We start from the raw sequence: 26723 nt of genomic DNA, 5'->3' as shown, positions 1-26723 counted from the left end.
ATCCCTGGCCCAATATTTTTAAACTTGACAGATTAATGAATAGTTGTGATAATAAATATTCTACTAAAATTATCTTTATTTTGTAAAAACATAATGTTAAAATTTAGATAATTAATACTTCTCATTCTCCGTACCCATTTGTTACAATGTAAAATACATGTTGTATTGAATTCAGTACTTGAATTGAACAATTTGATTTTTGCTTATTTAGCTAGTCATAATTGTATTCTTATATTGTGATATTAGTGATTTTTGTTTGTTTGTTTCATTTTACGCCTTTTTTAAACAGTATTTCAGTCATATAGGCGGGTAGTTTCCTATCCATCGTTCATGGAGAGTTACACCAGTACTAGACTACCTTAACTACCAAAGCATCTCCCGGGGATCGAACCCACGCCAGAGGTAACTGGATTAAAAGTCATCGACTCTAGCCCCTCGACCACGGAGGCGGTCTAGTGATTTTTCTGTTTGTTTGTTATAACCAGTTGCATATTATATGCCTTGGTTTAATAAAAACTGAAACTGATTAAATGAACGATATTCTAAAAGACTTTATGACCATTTATTCAGTTTTATAAATTTGATTACCATATCATGCATATTATCAGTGATGTGGACGACTACTTAAGTTCAACTTTAAAGCGATATTCAGGCAAAATAATGACAAAAATATTAAAATGATCTTATGTACTCAAAATCACGCTAAAATGACTTTTCTGGAAGTTTCAGCTTGAATTTCTGTTTAAATTCTATATATTTTGGGTTTGAAGCGTAAATATATCTATATATAATCAACAAAATTTAGACGCCAATAGAATCACCAAAAAGTTTTTAAACAAGTCAGTTGAGTTGACTTGAACAAACCCTTGAAGTTACAATAACAGATATTGGGGATATTGTATGATTGAAACAAGCCTAAGTCATTTATTTGACATGTTCTTTAACGTTCCCAGAATTCACTTTGACAACTATTGTGAAATGCTAGCGCTCTAACCTGACCCACGCGGGTCAAGTTAGGAAACCACCATTTTATTCTTTATATGGAGAAAAGTGTTCCTTTGACTGTCTAAAGTATTCATTTTGAGGGCATTTACAGAGTAATGAATGAAAAATTCAAAACTAAGAAATGAAAATTTTGCCTGTGTCTCCCTTTAAATAGAATATAATCTGTTTCAATATGGTTTATGCATTGAAAAAAAAGCTTAGAATATGGTCGGGTAGGTATCATAAAATCTTTTGAAATAAGAATAGTCAAAATTAAAACTTTAGATCTACATATTGGAAAGTGTTGTGTTTTCAAGCGTCAATCTCACGGAGTTTAATATAAATCCGTGGTCAATCTGAAGTCTTGCAAATTATTTAGCGGCTATTATTGGATGATCAGCCCTGGTTATGTCTAGTTACAATCAGGTAATGTACGAGTTCTCTAATATGACCAATAAACGTTACATATGTATAATACATCAGGTGCTCCTTCATTTTAACAGTATGGCACAAATGACACCCGCCCAATATAAAGAATCCCAAACCATCCATATGCTATGATAATGTATTATGTCCAAGTTACAACAGAATATCTTTGGAGAAAGAAACATAGTCATTTAACAACTTTATTGAATTTGAAAACGTCTGTTTATTGAATATTCATAAAATATTACACATTACATCATGTAAGAATTACAGTATATGCAAGGTTTATACATTGTGAAACATTTAAATTTCTAGAATATCATATTGCTGATATATATAGCAAATAAACCCTATATATTGCATAAAAGTCCTCGATGTCGCTTGTGCTGCAGTACAAAATGCATATTTTTCAAATATTTTTTTTAACAATCAAAGTGCTCACATACTCTACTTACAAACCATGTGACTTTTGGACAAAAACACAGGGTTTAACAAGACCGGTCTGTGGACATGCTTCTTGATAGTAAAATAAAAAGCGAAATAAAAAATCTGCAAATGTAATTAGCAGGACTGACTGAACTAATTAGCAAACAAATATTCTTAATAAAGAACGGAAATAAATAGATAAGCAAAACATATGCATATATAAGAAAAACCTATGATCCCCGGGGCGGGGCCAATTTTGACCCCAGGGCTATATTGGAACAATCTTGGTAGAGTTCTATCACACAATGCTTCATGCTAAATATCTAACCTCTAGCCTCTGTCAATTCAGAGAAGATTTTTAAGTTTTTACTTAAAACCTATTACCCCTGTGCAGGGCCTATTTTGACACTAGGGCCACAACTTTCATAGAGGACCCATAGATACTATATACCAAATATCTAAGCCCTATGCATTGTACTTTCAGACAAGAAGATTTTACTTCATACATACTCGTATAAGGAAAACCTATGACCCCCGGGGCAAGGCCAATTTTGAACCTAGGGCTATAATTTGAACAATCTTGGTAGAGTTCCTGATCTTGTGAGAATGTGTTACGAAAAAGTGAAAGGATGAACAGTGTTTTACAAAAGAAGCGTATTATAAACAGTAAAAGGCAGGCAAAAAAATCTTAAACACATCTTAACCTCTTCTAAGTTCGACATGAAAAATAATATTACTATAGCGACAGTTTCTAAATGCAACAGGAGTAGTTGTCAGACATGTCCTTAAATTGGAGGAAATGAAATTCAATATTGTAACAGTAAGACATTTAAAATTAAACAAAGTATGAATTGTGTTTCAAAACACAACTTTTGTGACAACTTAAAGCAATTTTATATTGGCCAAACAAAAACGCAGTCTGAATGACAGCTAACCCCTTCCGCAGTGAACATGAATTTGTACTTCTTGACCTTTTGCCAACCATGACCTTGATGTTGTACCATGCATACCATTAGCACATAGTCTCACGATGGTGTTTATTTGTGCCAAGTTATTTAAAACCTTCCACAAGTTAAAAGGTTATGGAGAACATATAACCTTCACCTTGGGGTAGCAACCTGGATGTTGAGCTCTGCAGAGTGTGTCATGGTGTGGATCATTTGTGCCAAGTAATTTAAAAACCTTTGAATTGTCAGTAAGTTATAGAGCGGACATGAAAACTAGATGCTTTTACACTGGACCTTTGAGTGTGACCTTGACCTTCAAGGTGACTTGATTATTGTGCTCTTCCAATAGTGTCATTATGGTGATCATTTCTGCCAAGTTATCTTAAAACATTGCAGAGGTTTAAATGTTATGGACAAATACGAAATGTAGACTTTCTAACATTTGACATTTAAGTGTGACCTTGACCTTTGGGGTAGCAACCCAATTATTGCGCTCTGCACATCGTCTCATAAAGGTGAACACTGTTGTCTAGTAAATCATAAAAGTTTTCAGCGGTTTAAAAGTTATTAAGCAGACACAAAATGTAGAATTTTAACATTTGACCTTAAAATGTGACCTTGACCTTTTGGGTAGCAACCCAATTATTGCCCTCTGCTATCATCTCATAATGGTGATCAGTTGTGCCAAGATATTTTAAACAAGAGGGCTATGATGGCCCTGAAATCGCTCACCTGTATATAGGCTGCTGGGGCGGGCCAGTTTTAACCCAGGGGCTTTTATTTAAACACCCATTAGAAGATAAAGTTTTAACTTTACACATATAGGGAAAAACAATGAATTACATCCCAATTTTGACCCTAGGGCTTTTATTTAAACAAACTTGGTAGACACTCACAAGAAGATATTTCATGCTTAGTATCTAAACTCTAGCTCTTGAGGTCATTTAAGAGAAGGCTTTTCTAAGTTTTTTTTACTATACACATACAAGGAAAATCAATTTTAACCCCAGGGATTTTATGTGAACAAACCTAGTAGACACACATTAGAAGATGTTTCATGCTTAATATCTTAGCTCTAGCTCTTTAGGATTTTTAAAAGAAGATTTTTAAAGTTTTACTATATACATATAAGGAATATATATGACCCCCCCCCCAAGGGCGGGCCAATTTTGACCCCAGGGCTTTTATTTGAACAAACTTGGTAGACACCCATTAGAACATGTTTCATGCTAAATATCTTAGCTCTAGCTCTTTGAGTTCTTTAAAAGAAGATTTCTTAAGTTTTTACTATATGCATATAGGGAAAATCAATAACCCCGGGGCAGGGCCAGTTTTGACCCCAGGGATTTTATTTGAACAAACTTGGTAGACACTGACTTGACGATGTTTCATGCAAAATATAGATCTTATATCTTAATACCCAAAATAGACCATGGGTAATGGACACCATAAGGAACTGTAAAATTGACAGCATAGGACAGTTATATGTCTTCAAGGTCACCTGTGTGCAAAATTTAAATAAAATTTACCGTGTGGTTTATGAGTTATAGATATATTTCTAAACTAAGACTTTGCCATTAGAAGGGCTTATTTTTAGAAATGAGGAATCTGTAAATAATCTGTAATATCATCATTATAAAAAATGTTTTTCTATTGCTCATTGTAAAGAAACAAATAATAACATTCAGGTAACACATTACACAAGCAAAATGTTTGTTTCTAAACAAAATGTTCTTAATATGTATAAAAAAGTTACCCTACCCCACCCACTTTTAACACTAATTTTACCATTTCCCTATCTAAAATGCCTTATTCAAAATATCCCTAAAATTCATCGAAATGAGGGTCTGTTTTCAAAGTTTGCCTAAATTTTCTCAAAGGTATATTAGTTGATCATGCGAAATATAAAATACTTTTACCGTGTAGTTTTTATTTTATCGAACTTTGAAAATATCTGGTATCATATTTGCTATAAATTTTGGCATTATTTAGCAAAAAAAAATACCTAAAATAATTATATAATTTAAATCAAACTTTTTTTCTTCCATAAGGGATCAGAGAGATACATAAATAATGTTAAAAAGAAAAAAAGGAAAGAAAAAAAAGTTGCCATTTCTGGGGTTTGAACCCACGCCCCTCAATTTCAATGTAGTTTACAAGGGATTCTAGCCTATTTGAATACTCTTCAAAGTGGAGGTAATGCATTACCCATGGTCTACCTTAAGTGTGACCAGGTAGCAACCCAATTATTAAGCTCTGCACATCGTCTCATTATGGTGATCACTTGTGCCAAGTTATTTTAAGAAATTTTCAGCGTTTTAAAAGTTATGGAGCGAACATGAAAATGTTACGGACAGACTGGCAGACAGATTATTTAACGGGACAGTAATAATGTGGCTACTCTATTTTTCTTTTTAGCCACACAAAAGAAAATAGGCACATAAAAGCATTACGGAATGGATGACATCAAAGAGAAAGAACAGCTAGTTACCTATTGTCCCTCTAGCCACATAATTACTGTCCCGTGAGAGCGGACAGACTGACGGAATGACAGAAGGCCATTGCTAAAATCTCCTTTCCGCTACGCGGATGGGGATTAATGTAAACGTATGACTTTAGTTTACATAGGCAACAAACAAACACAGAATAAGTCAATAAACATATAAATGTTCAGGCAGAAAATTTAGCATTTTCCCTCTCTACAATTTACTAAGCAATAGTGACTATTTTAGAGACGATAATGAAAGGCATCTTATCCAATTGTTAAAACCACAGCTTAATGCTCAGTCATAAAGTTTGTTTAACAAGTTATTTATATATAAGTACATCATATTTATTTCAGTCTTTTCATTTTTAATTATATAAGAAACGTTTGCATATTTATTCAATCATATTGTTCGTTTATTAACCAATACTTATTCAGTAAAAATTGTTAGTTACCACACAATTTGTGGCCATATAATACATGTTATTAACATGTTGACTTTGTTTCCCGCTTTTGATAAATGTCATTAATTAACTGCCAGATTGTATGGATAATGGGATAATGCTTAAGGTCCGTAATATGATATAAATTAATTTTTTCACGACTTCAAAGTTTTGGCTGATGCTAAGAAAGCATTGAAAACATTTTTATTTTATCTATATGTATATCAAAGCTCTGGGCCTTGTACTTTCAGACAAAAAGAGTTTTAAAGTTTGCATTTTGAACTCAATTAATAATAATAAATTAATAAATAAATAATTATTCATGTAAAGTTTGGTTACTGTGCAGTCATTGGAGATGTTGTTTAAAGACATTATTAACGACACACGATGACAGACGGGGAATCACAATAGCTTACCATGAGCATGTTGTGGTCATGTGAGTTAAAAACTTGAGCTAAAAATGGAATGTCCAAGATGTATTCCAAGTTTGAAGCGAATAACTTTGATAGTTTCTCAGTATATGGACCGTTGCAACATAGGCCCGATGGCAAATTTTACTTGGAAAGATGAACTCCTTAAAATGCCATATGGTCATGACGAGTACAGTTTTCCTTAAAAATCCATATAGATATGGTAAAGTAGAGTACATATGTTTGATTTTTTTATTTGATAACCTAACAAGGGCGATCAGTGATGTCACATATTCACATTTGTCGCCTAATGATAGTCAATTAAGCACTGGTATAGAGAAGTGACTGGACAGTTTGTTCGCTGTATGTCGCTGATACTTTGTAACATGTTGCAGCTTCTGTGTAGCAGGAGACACAATAATCATTAACAGGCCAAAACACATTTATTATTCAAGGGCAATAACTCAGCCAAAATTCATTCAACCTGAAAACCCGTTAAAAATGCACAAATACTTGAGCTACCAATTAATCATTTAATGTTTCACTCAAATTGCTTCAGTTATCATTAAATAGAAGTAGTCAAGACAGGGCCACATATCTAACGATAATTTTTAAATGGAACTAGAAATGTGTCCATAGGACACGGATGCCTCCACACGCCACTGTTCTGTCCATCTTATGACTCTAGGTCAAATATTTTTTGAACTACATGTGCCACAAGTTGAAAACTAAAAATCAACAAAGGGCCATAATTCTGTTAAATTTGGTCGCAGCAAAAATTCCTTCCTTTACTACCATCTACACATTAAGGTTGTTAATCCCTGGAAGTTTAAGCAAAATCTGCCATCCGGTTTAAGAGGAGTTGCGTTCACAAAATTTCTACATAGTATATAGTGAAAAAATCAACAAAGGGCCATAATTCTGTTAAATTTGGTCGAAGCAAAAATTCCTTCCTTTACTGCCATCTACACATTAAGTTTGTTCATCCCTGTAAGTTTAAGCAAAATCTGCCATCCGGTTTAAGAGGAGTTGCGTTCACAAGATTTCGGGACGTACGGACGGACTGACGGACGGACAAGTGCAACGCTATATGCTCCCACATTGTGGGGGCATAAAAATGCACATCTAGACTTGGTACTCATTCTTTGTCTGAATAAATAGTCATGATAATGACCATTTTTGTTACAACCCCTCAATAAATGATGACTAAATGATCCCTATCCACATCTTAATAATTGTTGGGTTGACTTCAATATCACCTTGGGCTGTCCACTGTACAAGGTCAATGTCTGGTTGCATATTGAAGTCCCCTCCCACATGTACTTATGCGTTCTGTTCTGTTCAAGTATAGTAGGAAATTCTTGCAAGCTATTGTTCCCTATTAGTGTATGGATCCTGAAAAAGATCACTTACTACTTTTGGAGTTATGCTCTTGACAAAACTGTGACAAAAGCATGGAGGGAGACCATTTCTAATATTCCCTTCACCTCTGGCATGGGGATAAAATCAAATCATTACATCACCATTACTTATGTGTCCAGGTTATCTCTCCAAATAGTACATATAAATGAATACAATCACAAGTACATATAAATGAATACAATCACAAGTACATATAAATGAATACAATCACAAGTACATATAAATGAATACAATCACAAGTACATATAAATGAATACAATCACAAGTACATATAAATGAATACAATCAACACCATAACCTATTTTTCACATTATTAATTATTTAATAGAACTTCTTTTAAACAGATTCCTGGGACCTCTTGTAGTCAAACACACTGCCAGTTCCCACCATAGTCAATGTAGACTTTCCTGTATCTAACCTCGGTCTCTTTCTGTCTGGCTCATCCTCAGCTTGTTTATCTTTATAACCATATCCACCCCCACCAGGAGTTTGCAATAAAAATACATCCTGTAAATTCAATGTTTATATGACAAATCAATCTATTTCCCTTCTATTATTGTAAAAATCTTAACTGTAAGACATTTATTAATGTATTTGTTCAATTAAATGACAATGAATGTATTTATACACTGTATTGACGAAGAGAGTCACGTTGCCTGTAGAAGGTAAACTTTCCCATGGTGCCCAGCGTTTATGTTCATTCATTTAAACTTGCTACACATTTCTAAGCAGTCAACAAAATAGGTGATTTACTGACAAATAATGTTATGCATGAATTCTTACAAAGGAACAGACACTTGCTTTTTAGCTGCTAAAAGTAAACATTTTTGTTACTTTATTAAAAGAGATTATAGTGTAATAATACAAATTCTGACAATATGCACTACATAATAGCATAAATTTATGTTGGAGGTCCTGTAAAAGTTAAATGTAAACAGTTTAATATGGTTACTTTTAAATAAGACTTTTAAATAAATCATTATCATGATTGTTAATGGCATTTCCTAGTAAAATATTTTAGTGACTATAAGTCGCCACCTAGAATTTTCAACTTTGAGAATAAATGAAACATATGCAATTAGTTATTATTGCAAGCAATATGCATATGATTATTAGTGAAAATTACATTTGACTGATATAATGAATGATCAAATGTTTCCAATACATATAGTTAAATAAGGTTGACCTGGCTTTTAACCCCAGGTTACTTGAACCGTATTCAAACATGAGCTAAAAATCGTCATAACATTTCCAGGATATTTGGACAAAATAAGTAGCCCCTCGAGTGTAAACAAGGTTTGCCATTTTTGGGCTATGTAACCTTTTTTTTTTACCTTCAAATTTGAGCTAGAAATCATCAAAACGACCTTTTTGACCAATTTCAAGGATCTTTGGATTAAAACATTAGCCACTAGAGTGTTAACACGATTTTTCTATTTTTAGCTCCTGTGACCTATTTTTCTTCCAAAATGACCCATATTCGAACTTGTTTCAGAACTTGCTTAGACAAACATCTTGGCAAAGTTTGATAACAACTTCGGCAAAAAGTGACCACCAGAGTGTTAAAGAATGTAATGTGGACAGACAACGGACATTCAAAAATCCTTAAGCTCACTCCGAGTTTAAAACAAGAGGGCCATGGTGGCCCTGAGATCGCTCACTTGTACATAGCCCCCCCACCCACGGCAGGGCCAATTTTAACCCAAGGGCTTTTATTTCAACAAACTTGGTAGACACCCATAAGAAGATGTTTAATGCTAAACATCTATGCTCTAGCTCACTGGGTTTTTTAAAAGAAGACTTTTTAAGTTTTTACTATACACATATAGTTAAAAACAATGACACCCCTGGGGCGAGGCAAGTTTTGACCCCAGGGCTTTTATTTGAACAAACTTTGTAGACACTTACTAGAAAATGTTTCATGCTTAATATCTAAACTCTAGCTATTTGGGTTTTTTCAAAGAAGATTTTTAAGTTTTTGCTATACACATAAGGAAAATCGATGACCCCCAGGGCGGGGCCAATTTTGACCCCAGGGCTTTTATTTGAACAAACTTGGTAGACACCCACAAGAAAATGTTTCATGCTAAAGATCTCTGCTCTAGCTCAACAGGTTTTTAAAAGAAGTCTTTTTAAGTTTTTACTATAAAAACAATGACACCCCTGGGGCGGGGCCAGTTTTGACCCCAGGGCTTTTATTTGAACAAACTTTGTAGACACTTACTAGAAAATGTTTCATGCTTAATATCTTAACTCTAGCTATTTGGGTTTTTTAAAAGAAGATTTTTAAGTTTTTTCTATACACATAAGGAAAATCACGACCCCCAGGGCGGGGCCAATTTTGACCCCAGGGCTTTTATTTGAACAAACTTTGTAGACACTCACTAGATGATGTTTCATGCTTAATATCTAAACTTTAGCTATTTGGGTTTTTTCAAAGAAGATTTTTAAGTTTTTGCTATACACATATAAGAAAAATTAATGACCCCTGGGGCGGGGCCAATTTTGACCCCAGGGCTTTTATTTGAACAAACTTGGTAGACACCCATTAGAACATGTTCCATGCTAAATATCTTAGCTCTAGCTCTTTGAGTTCTTTAAAAGAAGATTTTTTAAAGTTTTTACTATATGCATATAGGGAAAATCAATGACACCCTGGGGCCGGGCCAATTTTGACCCCGGGGCTTTTATTTAAACAAACTTGGTAGACACTCATTAGAAGATGTTTCATGCTAAATATCTTAGCTCTAGCTCTTTGGGTTCTTTAAAAGAAGATTTTTTAAGTTTTTACTACATGCATATAGGGAAAATCAATGACCCCCTGGGGCGGGGCCAATTTTGACCCCAGGGCTTTTATTTGAACATACTTGGTAGACACTCACTAGAAGATGTTTCATACCAAATATCTAAGCTCTACCTCTTTGGGTTTTTTAAAAGAAGATATTTAAAGTTTTTTCTTTTGGTTGCTATGGCAACCAGAGTTCTGCATGGAATTAAATTCTTTGAACAACTTTTAAAGGTGACCACCAAAGGAACATTCCTGTGAAGTTTGGATGAAATTGGCTTAGTGGTTTATGAGGAGATGTCATTTAAAGTAAAAGTTTACGGACGGACGTACGACAGACGGACGATGGTCTGACGGACGCCGGACGAAAAGCGATCACAAAAGCTCACCCTGTCACTTTGTGACAGGTGGGCTAAAAACACCAGAGGGCCACAATTGTCTTATATATTGCTCACCTGATTATGCAGGCTTAATACCATTTTATTTGTGCTGTGTAACCTAGTTTTTGACCACAGACAACCCATATTTGAACTTGACCTAGAAATCTCCAAAACAACCTTTTTGACTTTCAGAATGTTTGAATCAAAACAGCAGCCTCTAGAGTGTTAACAGTGGTTTTCCATAGTTTGGCTGTGTTACCTTGTTTAAGACCCCAGGTGACACATATTTGAAGCTGACCTAGAAATCATCAGGACAATCTAAGTCTGACCAAATTCCAAGATATTCGAATCAAAACAGTAGCCTCTGAAGTGTAACTCTTTACATATTTGGGCTGTGCGATCTAATTTTTGACCCCAGATGACCCATATTATAAATTGACATAGAAATCACCAAAACAACCTTTTAACACCAATTTTCAGGAAATTTGGATCAAACAGTAGCCTATAGAATGTTAACAAGGTTTTTCCATATTTGATGTGTGACCTAGTTTTTGACCCCAGATGTCCCATATAATAACTTGACCTAGAAATCACCATAACAACATTTTTAACCAATTTTCAAGAAATTTGGATCAAAACAGTAACCTCTAGAGTGTTAACAAGGTTTTTTTTACAATTTGGGCTGTGTGACCAAGTTTTTACCCCTGATGACCCATATTAAAACTTTACCTAGAAATCATCTGAACAACCTTTCTGACCAATTTCCAGTATATCTGAATCAAATCAGTAGCCTCTCGAGTGTTAACAAGGTTTTTCAAAATTTCTGCTTTGTGACCTAATTTTTGAACTCGGGTAACCCATATTCAAGCTTAGATTTTCATCAGAGATGACCTATGACCAACTCATCCAAGCAATTACTTAAACAAGCATCCTGACCAAGTTTGATGATGATTGAGGCAAAAATGTGATCACTAGAGTGTTAATACGAACGACAGTCAGTCAAAGATCCTCAAATGTCACCCTGAGCTAGCTCATGTGATATAAAAAAATATTTGTTAATTACAGATAAAAATTTTATTTGGTTCATGTCCTCTGAAAAGACTGGAAATTTTAATGTATTTTTTCTGAATATATGCTTGAAATATATAATAAAAGAATTAATCCCACCAGCACTTTGACCTGTGAAAGCTGGACAAGATTTTTTTTTATTTCATAGCTCTGGTGGCCCTTTTGTTCAGCAAAGCCAAATGTGCCGGCAATGTGCGCAACTAGCACTGATCACTTACAAAATGGTACTGATGTGCATTTTCTTTTGATTATTTTATTCATTTTTAGTCACACACGGCTTAAAAACAAACACACAAGTAAAACAGAATGAAAATCAAAGAAAATATACCATTACCTATTGTTCTCCTTGTCACATAAGTACCTCTGTGTCTGTACGGACAGACAGACAGACAGACAGTTAAAGCAAAATCAATATGTCTTCGGAGACATAAATATCAATATATAATATAATATATAAAATATACCCCAGCACTACAGTCTACAGATGTCTTGCCACACAAATTCACTATCCTGCCATCTTTGTATATCATCAGGTTTAATCCCTTTTCCCCAGCATGTCCACCTGTTTAATAAGGAACATTATTATATCAAAATAGACTTGTACATCATTATAGCTTACCAATATTATAATACATACTGCAAATTCTTAAGAAAAGTCAGAAGCATCAAGGGCATAGTGCCCATTATGCACAATATGCACTTGCGTGAAGTTAAAAAAAATAAAATTGAGAAAATCTAAGTTTTAATGATTTTATTGCTATAGATCTACATCTCCATTTCTGTTTACAAAATATTTCTTTGGTTCATACTGTTTAGTTTATGACGTAATATGTACGAGTGTAAACTATGATTGCGTCACTCTCGATCATATGACGTTTCTAGTAATTATTGTAATCTATGTGCAATAGGAATGTAAGTTTCTCTTAAAACTGAAGTATTTACAAACTAAATGCACAGAGATAAATGTAAAGCTTAGCATACATTTATCTACATGGACAATAAGAAATCTCATGTCTTAAACTAGGATCATAATGACTTATTGTTGGTTTAACACTCAGAAAAAAAAAGATCATTAAGACTTTTCACACAATTTTTTTATGGTTTGATATCATAAATATGATGCTCAAATAAAGATTTATCAATATTGTAAGTTCCAAAAAAGCATTATTTATAAAGATATTACCGAATTTAATATTTCATGTAAATAAAGGATGGTAAATAAAAATTTATTTCTTTAAAGTTACATTTAATAAATTTCATAAAAAACTAAATAGCGACATTTCATTAATAAATTGGGTTTTATATCGACTCCAGGTCTTATTTTGGTGTCCAAACAACCAACATGAGTTTTATTAGCATGAAAATAGGTAACCTCATTGTGGCGAAATGGGAAGTACAATTTCTGTTTGCATGAAAAACTCCGCCTTCGGATCATCGTACATCAATATTAAATCAACAAACATGACTATAAGTGGCAGTCCTAATTTAACGGTATATTTCCGCATTGTAACGGATGTTTTCATACAAATTTAATCTTTTTACGAGATGATTACTTTTACTGAACCCCAGGTTTAGAGCACCGTGAAACTTAAACGGTAAAACTGTGTTTTGCACAAGAAAATATCACATTTGCTGTGTTCCGGATAGCAACTATAAAACTGTGACGTAGCGCATACACGAGCTTATAGTCTTCATTTGCATGTTAAAATTCGTATACGAACTTTAGTGTTACCGTGGGGTTTCCCGTTTAAAATCCTAATTTATGAACAATATTTGATGAGATTTACAACAATACTATTAAACAGGTTAATGAAACTGTAGAATGTTTGATTTTTAGGCCGACGGCAAAATATTTTTACATATTTATTTAATGTTACTTTAAAGTCTAAGTCAATTTTTCAATAAGAAATGAATGCATATATTTTAATGATTACTTATAATGTGCACAAATATTTTCAGTACATATTTTATATATTCTTTGATGTTTGAAAATTGTTTTATTATTTTTAAGCTTAAACAACAACAACAACAATGGTAACAACCTCAATTACAACATACTGGATCTTTCAACATTTAACCAATCCTGTCTAGATCGTTTCCTTTGGAATAGCTCTATTTTAAAACGACCTAAAAATCTTTAAAGTTCTAGATCTAGATTTTAGTCATCAACGCGGGCAACATTTAATTTTTGGTGTGTTGTTGAGTTAGAACTTTGTCAAAATGAAAAGAAACATCTGCCAAATTCCAGGACAAGCGACTCTGTTTAAGGTGCTAAAACAGGACCCCATTCAAGTCGAAAATGAATCTGACCAAGCAGAAACAAAACAGAATTCACAAGACCTGGCATGTGACCCTCCTGTGATCAGCAAATCAGACAACTATGTCACTCCTCCTTCTCCCCCTTCTCCGCCCACCTCCTCCTCTTTGTCTCCCACTGCTTCTTTTTCTGGCCCCTCTAGAACCGTTACAAGCTCCCTTGGACCAAGATTCCTGGATATCGGAAGTATTGATATCAAAAGTCGACTAAGAATGCCAGATGCTAAAAAATATGCTGTCCTCACCAAACGGTTCGAGCCACATAGAGGTTGGGTTTCACTTCTCAGAGAACTCGGAAAAAAGGCAACAAGTAGGCAAGTGCCGGACTTTTTGTTTGAGCATGAGAAGCACCCCTACTTAAGGTACAGCCCTTTACTTTATGGGGTATTTTGTGCTCCGTGTTTTGCCTTTAATGCGGCTGAAAATGTGCTTGTTGCTCATCGGTTGATTGACTGGAGCAACACAAGAAAAGTTGTTGATGGGCACACACACTCGAAAGAACTCATGAATTCCATCACAAGAGCCGACCACTTTGTACGCATCTGCAGGAAGGAAGAGCAGTATGTGGTCGAGTTCGGATCAACAGCCTACCGGCAGAAAGTACAAGGAACAGGGAGTCCTTAGCAGCCATCATTGAGGCCATAATTCTTTGTGGACAACAAAATATATCTATGAGTAAGTTTGTTACTTTCTCATCACCGCCTGAGGAGACCTATGGAGTGGTCGAAACAGTTTCAATGACCATTAGACCATTTACTCTCTCGTTTTTCCCCTACTTTCTTACGATGGAATAGAAGTGTTCTCCAAGCATAATTTTCTTGATTTCAATACTCGTACATTTGGAAATAATATATAAGATAAATGAAACTGAAGGCTTAAGAGAAAAGCCTTTCTTACGAAACTGATTTGATTAGAAATGCTAAAAAACTTGTTACAGTCAGGACTCACTACAACGGAATCCATTATACTGACAAATTCAAATAACGACAGTGAATTGGTGGGAACCGATTTTTTTCAACGTTATTATAATCCTTTATAATGGAAAATTCGTATTCCGACTCCGACACAATAAAATTGGAAACCAAACGTGTTATTTTCTTTACAATCAGTACCTGTTAAACTGACACTTGTCAGTCAAGCGTGCGTATTATTTAGTCGTGATCAAAAGCCGCAAGGTGTTAAAACAGGTATTGCAGCTTGGTCAGTTGATTGTTACACCTTATTACAATACCAACGTGTTGTTGTAAGCAGAATTTTGTTACACTTGCAAACTTAGGACAACAGTGTGCAATCAATTTTTAAAGGTTTAACTTTTAAAAGTCCTATCATTGTATGTGCTTTTTATTTTATAAAGTGTTATCATTTTCATATCAATCTTTAATTATATTAAGTTATTATCATTTTAATAAAGTTGTAATGTGTATTATAAAGTGAACACATACACAAAAAAAATCTTTTTCATTATACATTTAGATGTTTATTATAGATCTAAATACATAATGTTCAGATACCAGTGAATAAGCATATCATTACATGATGAATGATGAAATTCAATATACTGACAAATTCGATATACTGACATATCCTTTGGGAACCAACAGTGTCGTTGTAATGAGTCCTGACTGTATCTGGTTTATTGCGTTTTACAATTGAACGGGCATTCATACATAAACCAATTATTATGATCTGCATCCTCAGTAAAACTTCACATGGAAAAAAATGCTGTGTATGTTTATATGCATGCGTAAAATAAGATAACTACAAGGCGAACACTGCCTTTTTTCTTCACAAACTGTTTGAAGTTATAACGAAATGAGTTAAAAAGTAAAACGAGCTGCTAAATGTTTATCAATTTTCTGGAAAAAATGACTTGAAAATGCTTCATGCTTTACGTGCAAAAGGTGCTTCCAGACATGCCAGAGCCCACCATTTAACATCTAATTTTTCAAAAAAATTTCTAGGGAGACCCCCCGGACCCCCAACAGCGGGATGGGGTACCCCTTCCGCACACTCCCCGCTCAGCACTTCGTGCCTCGCTTTGCGTATAATTTTTCAAGCCCTAGCTATGCCCCTGAGCATGAATCACAAAAACACACTATTTCTTAATTTAATGTTTATGAGTTTTCTTCCAAATAAAAATGGGTCAAAGACAGAAAAGGCCAGGTTGCATTTGTACACCAAATATCATGAGGCTGAAATCGAATCCCACAGTATGGGACCATGTGTCAATGCTGTATGCCAAATATCAAGATGCTGTGATAAGTAGTTGTTGAGAAAACTGTTACGAAAAATTCCTACCATTGATCATTAATGTTGAAAATTTAACTAAGTAGGTAAACAGGAAGAGGATGAGCTACAGACCTGAAATCGAATCCCAAGGTATGGGACCATGTGTCAATGCTGTTTACGAAATAAAATATTAAGAGGCTGTGATAAGTAGTTGCTGAGAAAACTGTTACGAAAATATTTTCCCATAATATGTACATATAGTAAAACAAGCAATTATCATAGTATTGCAAGCAATCCATAAGTCCCCTACCAATTAGAACCCCAGCAACATTCTGATGGGCCATTGGCCATTCAATTTTACCAGTGAATAAATGACATGATCAATGAACTTAAATCTTTTGAGTTCTAAGTTTGTCTATATCACAGTAATGTGTTCAGTTTCCCTGCCTAGTAAGGAAATTATGTTTACACAACCTTGTCATATTATTACGATGTGGGATTTTAAAGTAAATCCTATAAGGAATGAAGACGTTGGAGTGAAAAATACCAATTTCTCAAAAAAAATCTAAGTTCAAGGGGGACATAATTCTGGAAATAGTCTTGCTAGAGTATTTAACCTTCTCAAAAATGTTGAGTGATAATAAGAAACATATATATGAAGTTTGAAGTAGATACATTAGGAAATAAAGAAGTTATTTAAGTTCAAGGGAGGTAATACTGATAATTTTTGTGCTAGAGTTGTAAACCTTGTCACATATGATGTGGTTGATGACCAGAAACTTATATTTAAAGTTTGAAGTAAACACCTTAAGAAATAAAGAACTTAAAGTGAAAAAGCTGAAAAATTTAAATCAGAAATCTTGAAATTCAGGCTAATTGTTGCCATAGCAACCAGAATTTTCAAAATAGAAAGAAAAGAAAAATATGTGCATAGTCTCTAGACTGCCATCTACCCATATTTCAAGTTTCATAAAAATATTTTCAGTATTTTTTGAGTTACCTGTTAAATTTGCCATATTTTCAGACTATTTGTTGCCATAGCAACCAGAATTTTCAACACAGGAAGAAGAAAAAAGACATGCATAATCTCCATACTGCGATCTATCCATATATCAAGTTTCATAAAAATATTTTCAGTACTTTTTGCATTATCGCGGAATCCAGTTTTGTGGACGGACGGACTGACAGACAGACGGACGGACGGATGAACGGCAGTTTTCACAGGACAGTAATTATGTGGCTACTCTATTGTTCTCTCTATTGTTCTTTTTAGCCACCCAAAAGAAAATAGCCACATAAAAGCACTACGGAATGAATGACATCAAAGAGAAAGAACAGTTACCTATTGTCCCTCTAGCCACATAATTACTCTCCTGTGAGTGCGGACAGACAGACAGACAGTAAACCTAAAGTCCCCTCCGGTTAAACCCGTAAGGGACTAAAAACAAAGACCCCCGGGGAGGGGCCAATTTTGACCCCACGGCTATAATTTGAACAATCTCCGTAGAGGTCTACCAGACAATGCCTTATGCAAAATATCTATGCTCTAGGCCTTTTGGGTCTTTACAAGAAGATTTTTTTAAATTTATTCTTATAATTCCTTTTGGTTTCTGCATGGAATGAAATTTTCTTTGGACAACTTTGGAAGCCCTTCACCCAAGGATTAATCCTGCCAAGTTTGGTTGAAATTGGACTAGCGGTTTTTCACAAGAAGATTTTTTAAGTTCACTATATAATCTATAGAGCACACATACAAACACACACACAGGTGAATCACTATATGCCACGGTGGCATAAAAATTACACAAAATGAAGACATTTAAATGCTTTTCACTCAAAACAGGCTAAGAAAAGCATAAAAATACGATTTTCAATTTATTTAAGTATATGTCTTAACTATTTTTCATATATTTCTGTTTAAAGTGCCCCAGCTCATGCATGTATGTAAGAAATTCAAATGTTATGTTTTTAGGCTTTTAAACCTCAGTGGAGTCCCTTTAATGTGAGAAGAAAGGATGGACAGAGACTATTACCGTATGAAGTTATATATTTCTTGTTAGATTTATGTATTAAGCACTTCTTAATCTATGAAAAAGCCTGAAAACAATATCAGTTTATCTTTTATGAACATATATTCAAAATTATTCACCATTTAGACCATATGGACTGAAAACCCTCCTTTCTGTGAGCACTGAGAGAGTGAGAGATTTCCGCCACAAGTATTCTCTTACGACCCCATCTCCGCCATGGTACATGCCACGCCCTCCTGTGTTTGGTTTAAGATGAAACCGTTTAAGAACCACAGGGTATCTGTCAAAAGAAGAAGTTCAAAATTTCTTTTTTTTCTTTTTATGTTTATTAACTCAAATATGATATTTTGAAAAATAAAATCAGGAAATTAACTAATACTAAAAATAATCAGTTGTACTAGGTCAATTGAGACTAGATGGAAATAACAATGGTGATTATAACACAGTTCAATTTGTTAGGTTTAATATTTGGTGTTGATTTAGAAAAAATGGTTGACTTAAATTATAATGAACGAGAGGGCCATGATGGCCCTGAGGTCGCTCACCTGTATATAGGCCCCCGGAGCCGGGCCAGTTTAAACCCCAGGGCTTTTATTTGAACAAACTTGGAAGACGCCCATAAGAAGATGTTTCATGATGTTAAGTTTTTACTACAAACATATAATGAAAAACAATGATCTGCCCCCCACCCCCGGCAGGGCCAATTTTAACCCAAGGGCTTTTATTTGAACAAACATGGTAGACACCCAGAAGAAGATGTTTCATGCTAAACATCTAAGCTGTAGCTCATTGGGTTTTTTAAAAGAAGATTTTTTAAGTTTTTACTATACACATATAGTTAAAAACAATGACACCCCTGGGGCGGGGCCAGTTTTGACCCCAGGGCTTTTATTTGAACAAACTTTGTAGACACTTACTAGAACATGTTTCATGCTTAATATCTAAACTCTAGCTATTTGGGTTTTTTCAAAGAAGATTTTTAAGTTTTTGCTTATATACACATATAAGGAAAATCAATGACCCCCGGGGCAGGGCCAATTTTGACCCCAGGGCTTTAATCTGAACAAACTTTGTAGACACTCACTAGAAGATGTTTCATGCTTAATATCTAAACTCTAGCTATTAAGGTTTTTTCAAAGAAGATTTTTTAAGTTTTTGCTATACACATATAAGGAAAATCAATGACCCCCTGGGTGGGGCCAATTTTGACCCCAGGGCTTTTATTTGAACAAACTTAGTAGACACCCATTAGAACAAGTTTCATGCTAAAGATCTTAGCTCTAGCTCTTTGAGTTCTTTAAAAGAAGATTTTTTAAGATTTTACTATATGCATATAGGGAAAATCAATGACCCCCTGGGGCGGGGCCAATTTTGACCCCAGGGCTTTTATTTGAACAAACTTGGTAGACACTCATTAGAAGATGTTTCATGCTAAATATCTTAGCTCTAGCTCTTTTGGTTCTTTAAAAGAAGATTTTTTAAGTTTTTACTATATGCATATAGGGAAAATCAATGACCCCCTGGGGCGGGGCCAATTTTGACCCCAGGGCTTTTATTTGAACAAACTTTGTAGACACTCACTAGAAGATAGTTCATGCCAAATATCTAAGCTCTAGCTCTTTGGGTTTATTAAAAGAAGATATTTAAAGATTTTTCTTTCGGTTGCCATGGCAACCAGAGTTCTGCATGGAATTAAATTCTTTGAACAACTTTTAAAGGTGACCACCAAAGGAACATTCCTGTGAAGTTTGGATGAAATTGGCTTAGTGGTTTATGAGAAGATGTCATTTAAAGTAAAAGTTTATGGATGACGGACGGACGACGGACGAAAAGTGATCACAAAAGCTCACCATGTCACTTTGTGACAGGTGAGCTAAAAACTTCAACAAGAGCACCGCTAGACGGAGCATTATATGCCCGAAAGTGTTTTTTTTTTTTTTAGTAAGGATGAAGCATTTGTAAGACATGGGAATTAGCTGTTCATCCTATAAAATTTTACAGCTGTAGGTTGATTAATACTTAAGTTATTAATAATGACTTTGACCTTGTGACCACAAAATCAATAGGGGTCTTCTACCTTATATGGACAATCATCCTAAGAAGTTTGAATATTGTGGGCCAATTGGAACTTTAATTAAGCTCTAGAAACTGTTTTCAGTATTAAGGTAAAAGTGACTTTGACCTTTGACCTTGTTACTCCAAAATCAATAGGGGTCTTGTCTTCTACCACATATGGACAATCATCCTATGAAGTTTGAATATAGTGGGCCAAATGGAACTTACGTTATGCTCCGGAAACTGTTTTTGGTTTTAAGGTAATTGTGACATTGACCTTTGACCAAGTGACCCCAAAATCAATAGGGGTCTTGTCTTCTACCACATATGGACAATCATCCTATGAAGTTTGAACATTGTGGGTCGAATGGAACTTAAGTTATGCTCCGGAAACTGTTATCAGTTTTAAGGTAATAGTGACCTTGACCTTTTGACCCCAAAATCAATAGGGGTCTTCTACCCAATATGGACAATCATCCTATGAAGTTTGAACATTGTGTGCTTGATACAGTTACCTCCTCCTGTTTACAGGTTGGGGTCATGATGGTGAACAAGTGTGCAAAGTTTCAAAGCCATATGTCAATGGACTTTGAAAATATTTGAACTATTACAAAAACTTTAACGTAAATTCTAAGTCGAAAAAGGGGTATAATCCTGTCAAAATGCTTGATAGAGTTACCTCCTTCTGTCTACAGGTCTGGGGTCATGATGGTGAACAAGTGTGCAAAGTTTCAAAGCCATATGTCAATGGACTTTGAAAATATTTGAACTATTACAAAAACTTTAACATAAGTGGTTACGCCGACGCTCGGGTGACTACAATAGCTCTACTTATTCTTATCGAATAGTCGAGCTAAAAAGAATGATCCAATTCAGTATCAAAATCAATGAAATGTTACTCAAGGTAACAGTAAGTGGACAAATTGCAGTCGTTTTGAACTAATGTGTATTTGATGCACCCTTTGTTGTTCTTCCATAAATTCCTTAAAATTGTGGTCTGAAAATGTGTATTCAACAAAAAATGTTGAATAAACTATCCATCTTAGGTTGAAGATTATGTCGGTATATGTGCAACAATTGTGCTTAAAAAATTGGAAAATGTGCTTAAATAGTTGAATTTTGGCATTAGATGTCTGTACAAACCCTGACTATAAATAGTATAATACCAGAAATTCAAAAGCAACAAAATATTATGCCTAGATATTATAATAAATTCTTCTTTTTTATTACCTCCCTTTACATTTATAACATCAATACTCACACAAACATCCATCACAAAACTGATGATTCTACTTTAACAAAGTGATGATACATGCTAAAAATCGATGGTCTGCATGTTGTATGTTGGAGGAAAAAACTTTTAAAACATGTATACTATATAAATCTGTGTACATGTTAACTGTGCCAGACCTACCCATCACCTCTTCAACCCACTGGACACAGCTTTTTTTTAATATCAGTGAAATGATTTTTGGAACAATGGCAGGGTTCTTCTATGAAATGATTCATGCCAAATAACTGAGATCTTTACATAAGAATACATATATGTAAAAAGTTTTTCTCTCTATGTGGCCCCTGGGGCAGGACCTGTATTGACCATAGGAGCATGATTTATATAAATTTTGTAGATGTCAACAAGGGATGTTTCATGCAAAATATATAAGCTTAAGGACATTTTCGGGAGTTTTCATATAGACATATAGGCAAAATTAAAACTGTTCTATAGAATTTCTTTGAACTTGGCATGTTATGTTAGAATATGATAACAGAAACATTTTAAGCGAAAAAAAAATGTGTCACCGTTCTCGTTGAACATAAATCAGTCTTTTAATTGGAGAAAGCACTCTGCCCACAATAAAGCAAGGCAGTATTCACGTCCAAAATTTGATAAATTACCTTAAAAATTTGACATTTCATATGCCGCATTTACAACCTATTGTTATTTAGTGAAATTAAATATCTCAAGTAACATCTGTTTCAATTGTAAATAATTAAATCATATAAACCTATGAAAGCACCTCAATTATTATAATTTTAACAGAAAAACAAGAAGTGCCGTAATGCGACGAAAACCAGGTTTTCAACGACCAAGTTTTGATGTGACAGCAATCAATAGGTCCAAGTGCACTAAAGTTATTGAGTAGAAGCTGAAAATTCTATTGTAAGCAAATGACCTTGACCTTGCTCCCAGATATCTAAGTGACAATCCAAAGCTGCCACACAGCAAGTTTGGTGTCAAAATGTCAAAGCAAACTCAAGTTGTTACATGAAAACTGAATACATTAAACCTTGATCACATACACTTGGGCAGCAATCCAAAGCTGCCACCTGCTATTAACTACCCATACATCAAGTTTGGTGTCAATAGGCCAAAGCAAACTCAAGTTATTGAGCGGAAACTGAGTTTCTATTTTGAGTAACAGTGACCTTGACCACTGACACCTGGGTAGCAATCCCAAGCTGCCTCTTGATATCAGCTATCCATACACCAAGTTTGGTGTCAATGTGCCAAAGCAAACTCAAGTTATTGAGCTGAAACTGAATTTCTATTTTTTAGTAACAGTGACCTTGACCTTAATCACAGACAGCTGGGTAGCAATCCCAAGCTGCCTCTTGATATGAGCTACCCATACAACAAGTTTGGTGTAAATAGGTGAAAGCAAACTCAAGTTTTTGAGCGGAAACTGAATTTCTATTTTTAGTTACAGAGACCTTGAACTTGATCACAGACACCTGGATAGCAATCTCAAGCTTCCTCTTGATATAAGCTACCTACACATCAAGTTTGTTGTCAATAGGCCAAAGCAAACTAAAGTTATTGAGCAGAAACCAAAAGTTGACGCTTGCCCGCCCGCCGCCAAGGCTAACCCGGTTTTCTTAAAAATTTAAAGATATAGTTTGTAAAAAAACATTAAAAAGTAATAGAGTTTGGAACTAAAGGGAGGTTAAAATACATACATATATATATATATATATATTCATATAAAAATCGCACGAAAAATCGGCATGCCGCAGCCGGGACTCGAACCACGGGTCTCTGGATTGCCGGTCCAGTATGCTAACCACTACACCACAGCAGCCGTTGCTTTTTCTTCATGCTAATTGGCCTTATATATTTAAGTTATTTTTAACTTTATTGTGACGTCATCACTTTTATTACCATAACATCTAAGTGTGACCTTGACCTTGGAGGTAGGGACATAGGTGTTACGCATGACATATCATCCTATCATTGTGACTATTTGTGCCAAGTTATGGACGGGACACAAAATATACCATATAACAGACTCTTTTAACCTTTTACCTCTAAGTTTGACCTTAACTTTGGAGGTAGGGGGTGCAGGTGTTGTACTTGACATATTGTCTTATTATTGTGACTATTTGTGCCAAATTATTTTAAAATCCCTTGAACTATGAAGCTCTAGATCAACACAATAAATAACAGACTATGTTAATTTTTGACCTCTAAGTGTGACCTTGACCTTGGAGGTAGGGATGCAGGTGTTGCGCATGACACATCATCTTATTATAGTGACTTTTTGTGCCAAGTATTTTCAAAATCCTTTGATATATGAAAAAGTTATGGACCGGACACAAAATATACCCTTTATCAGACTAAGTTAATCTTTGACCTCCAAGTGTGACCTTGACCTTGCAGGTAGGTGACCGATTGTTGCGCATGACACATCGTCTCATTGTTGTGAACATTTGTGGCAAGTATAAGAAAGTTATAGACCGGACACGACATATACCCTCAAATAGACAATGTTGACCTTGAATGAGCAAGTGCGACCTTGAACCTGGAGGTAGGGGTCTGGTTATTGCGCATGACACATCGTCTAATCATAACAAACATTTGTGCCAAATTATTTCAAATTCCTTTGATAATTGACAAAGTTATGGACCGGACACAAAAGTGTGACGGACGGAGCCTATTTCTATATCCCACTTTTTTCTTCAAAAAGGCGGGGGACAATAAATATATACATTGTAATCTCCCTTTGTAATATTATACACTTTATATAAGGATTTGAATAAGACAGTGTGACCTTTACCTGGGGTAGTCCAAAACTGTGCTCTGAACATCATCTCAGTAATATAAATATTTCTGCTGAATAGATTTAATTTAATTTGTATTTTCTTACTGATGTAAGCAAATACAAAATTTTGAAATTGATACAAAATGACTAAGTGTGACATTGACTTTGACCTAAGGAAGGTCAAACTTGCACTCTGCACATCGTGATTAACACATCTACCAAGTAGTTTGAATTTCTTTCCATCAGATCAAAATATAAATTGGCACATTTACATTCAAAGATTGTATAATAAAGGAATCAGATTTTTGAAAGATATTATAAATGAACAGGGTAATTTTGTAGATTTGATATATTTAGAACAGGTCACAGGCAAACCTGTGATTTTTTTTTACAATATTATAGTTTAAAGATCCTGTAACACATTTTTTACGGTTTTATATCATAAATATAATGCTCAAATGAAGATTGATCAATATTGTAAGTTCTAAAAAGCATTATTTGTAAAGATATTACAGAATTTACATTTTCATGTTAATTAAGGGAGGTAATTATAAATTTATGTTCTATAAAATCTAGGAAGAAATGAATGCATATATAGATTACATAAAATGTGGACAAATATTTGCAGTACATGTTTACACATTCTTTGATGTTTGAAAATTGTTTTAGAAGCATAATTATATACATACATAAAATTTTACTTAAAGTGACATTATGCCCATCCAAGGGTATATAGTGAGTGAATGGGTGAAGATCAAAATATGTTTTCATTTTGCCATAATCTCTTTTAATTTAATAATTAAGTTCACATAAAAAATAGATAACACACAGATCCAAATGAAATTTCTGTAAATACCCGTTAGAATTTACGTATAACGCTTAGTTTATAAAAAGAGTGGGACAGTCTTTTAAAATTTTAGGTAGATTTATAATTTTATCCTAAACATTTGCCAATATCAACTGTTGGTCAAACTCCATTTTGACAGTCAATCTTTGTTTGTTTTTGGGTTTTACGTCACATGGACACAGTATAGGTCATATCGCGACGTTCCAGCTTTACTGGTGGAGGAAGACCTCAGGTGCCCTTCCGTGCATTATTTCAGGCACGAACGGGCACCTGAGTAGAACCACCGACGTTCCGTAAGCTAGCTGGATAGCTTCCTCACATGAAAGAATCCAAAGTCCCTGTCGGGATTCGAACCCATAGCGGTGAGGGGCAAGTGGTTTAATGTCAACAACCTTAACCACTCGGCCACAGACGCCCCGTAGTCAATCTTTAGAAATATAAAGCAAATTCAGCTCAACTTCACTATGAAAATATGAGCATAATGTCACTTTAAGTTGGGTAACAGGATCTTTTTAAAGATCAATAAAATTGTAAATGCAAAAGAAAAATTAATTTTTTGATTAGTAACAATTTGCTGAATGTTCAATATCCTATAATAAACTGTTATATTAACTTTTTCCCTAATAAAGATGTGTTTTGAATGCTTTTTGCCCACCCCCCCCCCCCCACTTGAGGCCTCAAACAGTCAAAAATGCCCTGTTTAGGCCCCAAACCACTGTTTTTCGTTAGAGAAATCTTGTTAAAAAAAGTGATCACCTTTTTGGCGCGGCTCCCCATCAAAATGATCCATCAAGGGGTTGCCAGAAGGGGGATGAGATCCACTCTACAAAGTTTCATGCAAAATATTAAACCTCTAGCCGTTGTCAATTTAGAGAAAAAAAATAGTTGTAAGTTTTTACTATATACATAGAAGGAAAACCTATGACTCCCCAGGGCAAGGCCAATTTTGACACTAGGGGCAAATTTGAAAACTTTGGTAGAACAAAGTCAAAGTCCTAAGCCTTGTACCTATAAAAAAGGAAAACATGACCCCCAAGGGTGGGGCTAATTTTGATACTAGTAGCAAAATTTGAATAACTTTGGTAGAAGACCTATAGATGATATCATATACCAAATATCAAAGCCCTAAGTTGTACCTTCAGCCAAGAAGATTTTTAATTTTTTATAGATTTACATAGTACAAGAGGGCCATCAATGGCCCCCTGGGGCGGGACCAATTTTAACTTTAGGGCCCTTATTTGAACAAACTTGGTAGACACCCATTAGAAGATGTTTTAATGCTAATTATTTTAGCTATGGCTCTTTGGGTTTTTAAAAAAAAAGATTTTGTTTTAAGTTTTTAATATATACACAACATGGCCATTCCCCGCCGAATGTGTTTGCTCACTGGAAGAATGTATATGTAGTAGAGCAGAATATTTCAATTTTAA

General features: G+C 34.6%; 1 protein-coding gene and 1 non-coding gene across 2 annotated transcripts in view; both read right to left on the bottom strand.

Annotated features, from left to right (window-relative positions):
* Positions 1-5907: 5907 nt before the first annotated feature.
* The window catches only part of LOC132715397 (5-oxoprolinase-like), a gene marked incomplete at its 5' end in the record, with an annotated part of 254579 nt that continues 233763 nt past the window's right edge, over positions 5908-26723 (bottom strand). Inside the window, 3 exons of the mRNA XM_060698394.1 lie at positions 5908-8050; positions 12241-12338; positions 18471-18631. Of these exons, the coding sequence (XP_060554377.1) occupies positions 7880-8050; positions 12241-12338; positions 18471-18631 (430 nt within the window). The remainder of the gene's footprint in view (positions 8051-12240; positions 12339-18470; positions 18632-26723) is intronic.
* Positions 23414-23486, bottom strand: Trnaa-ggc (transfer RNA alanine (anticodon GGC)). Its single transcript has one exon. It is a non-coding gene; the product is annotated as a tRNA-Ala (tRNA).

The sequence above is a fragment of the Ruditapes philippinarum genome, unplaced genomic scaffold (assembly GCF_026571515.1).
Source record: "Ruditapes philippinarum isolate M1 unplaced genomic scaffold, ASM2657151v2 ctg66_1_1_1_1, whole genome shotgun sequence".
NCBI classification, from domain to species: Eukaryota; Metazoa; Mollusca; class Bivalvia; order Venerida; family Veneridae; genus Ruditapes; species Ruditapes philippinarum.
The sequence above is the reverse complement of the archived record's forward strand: the minus strand, read 5'-3'. Positions and strand labels throughout refer to the sequence as shown.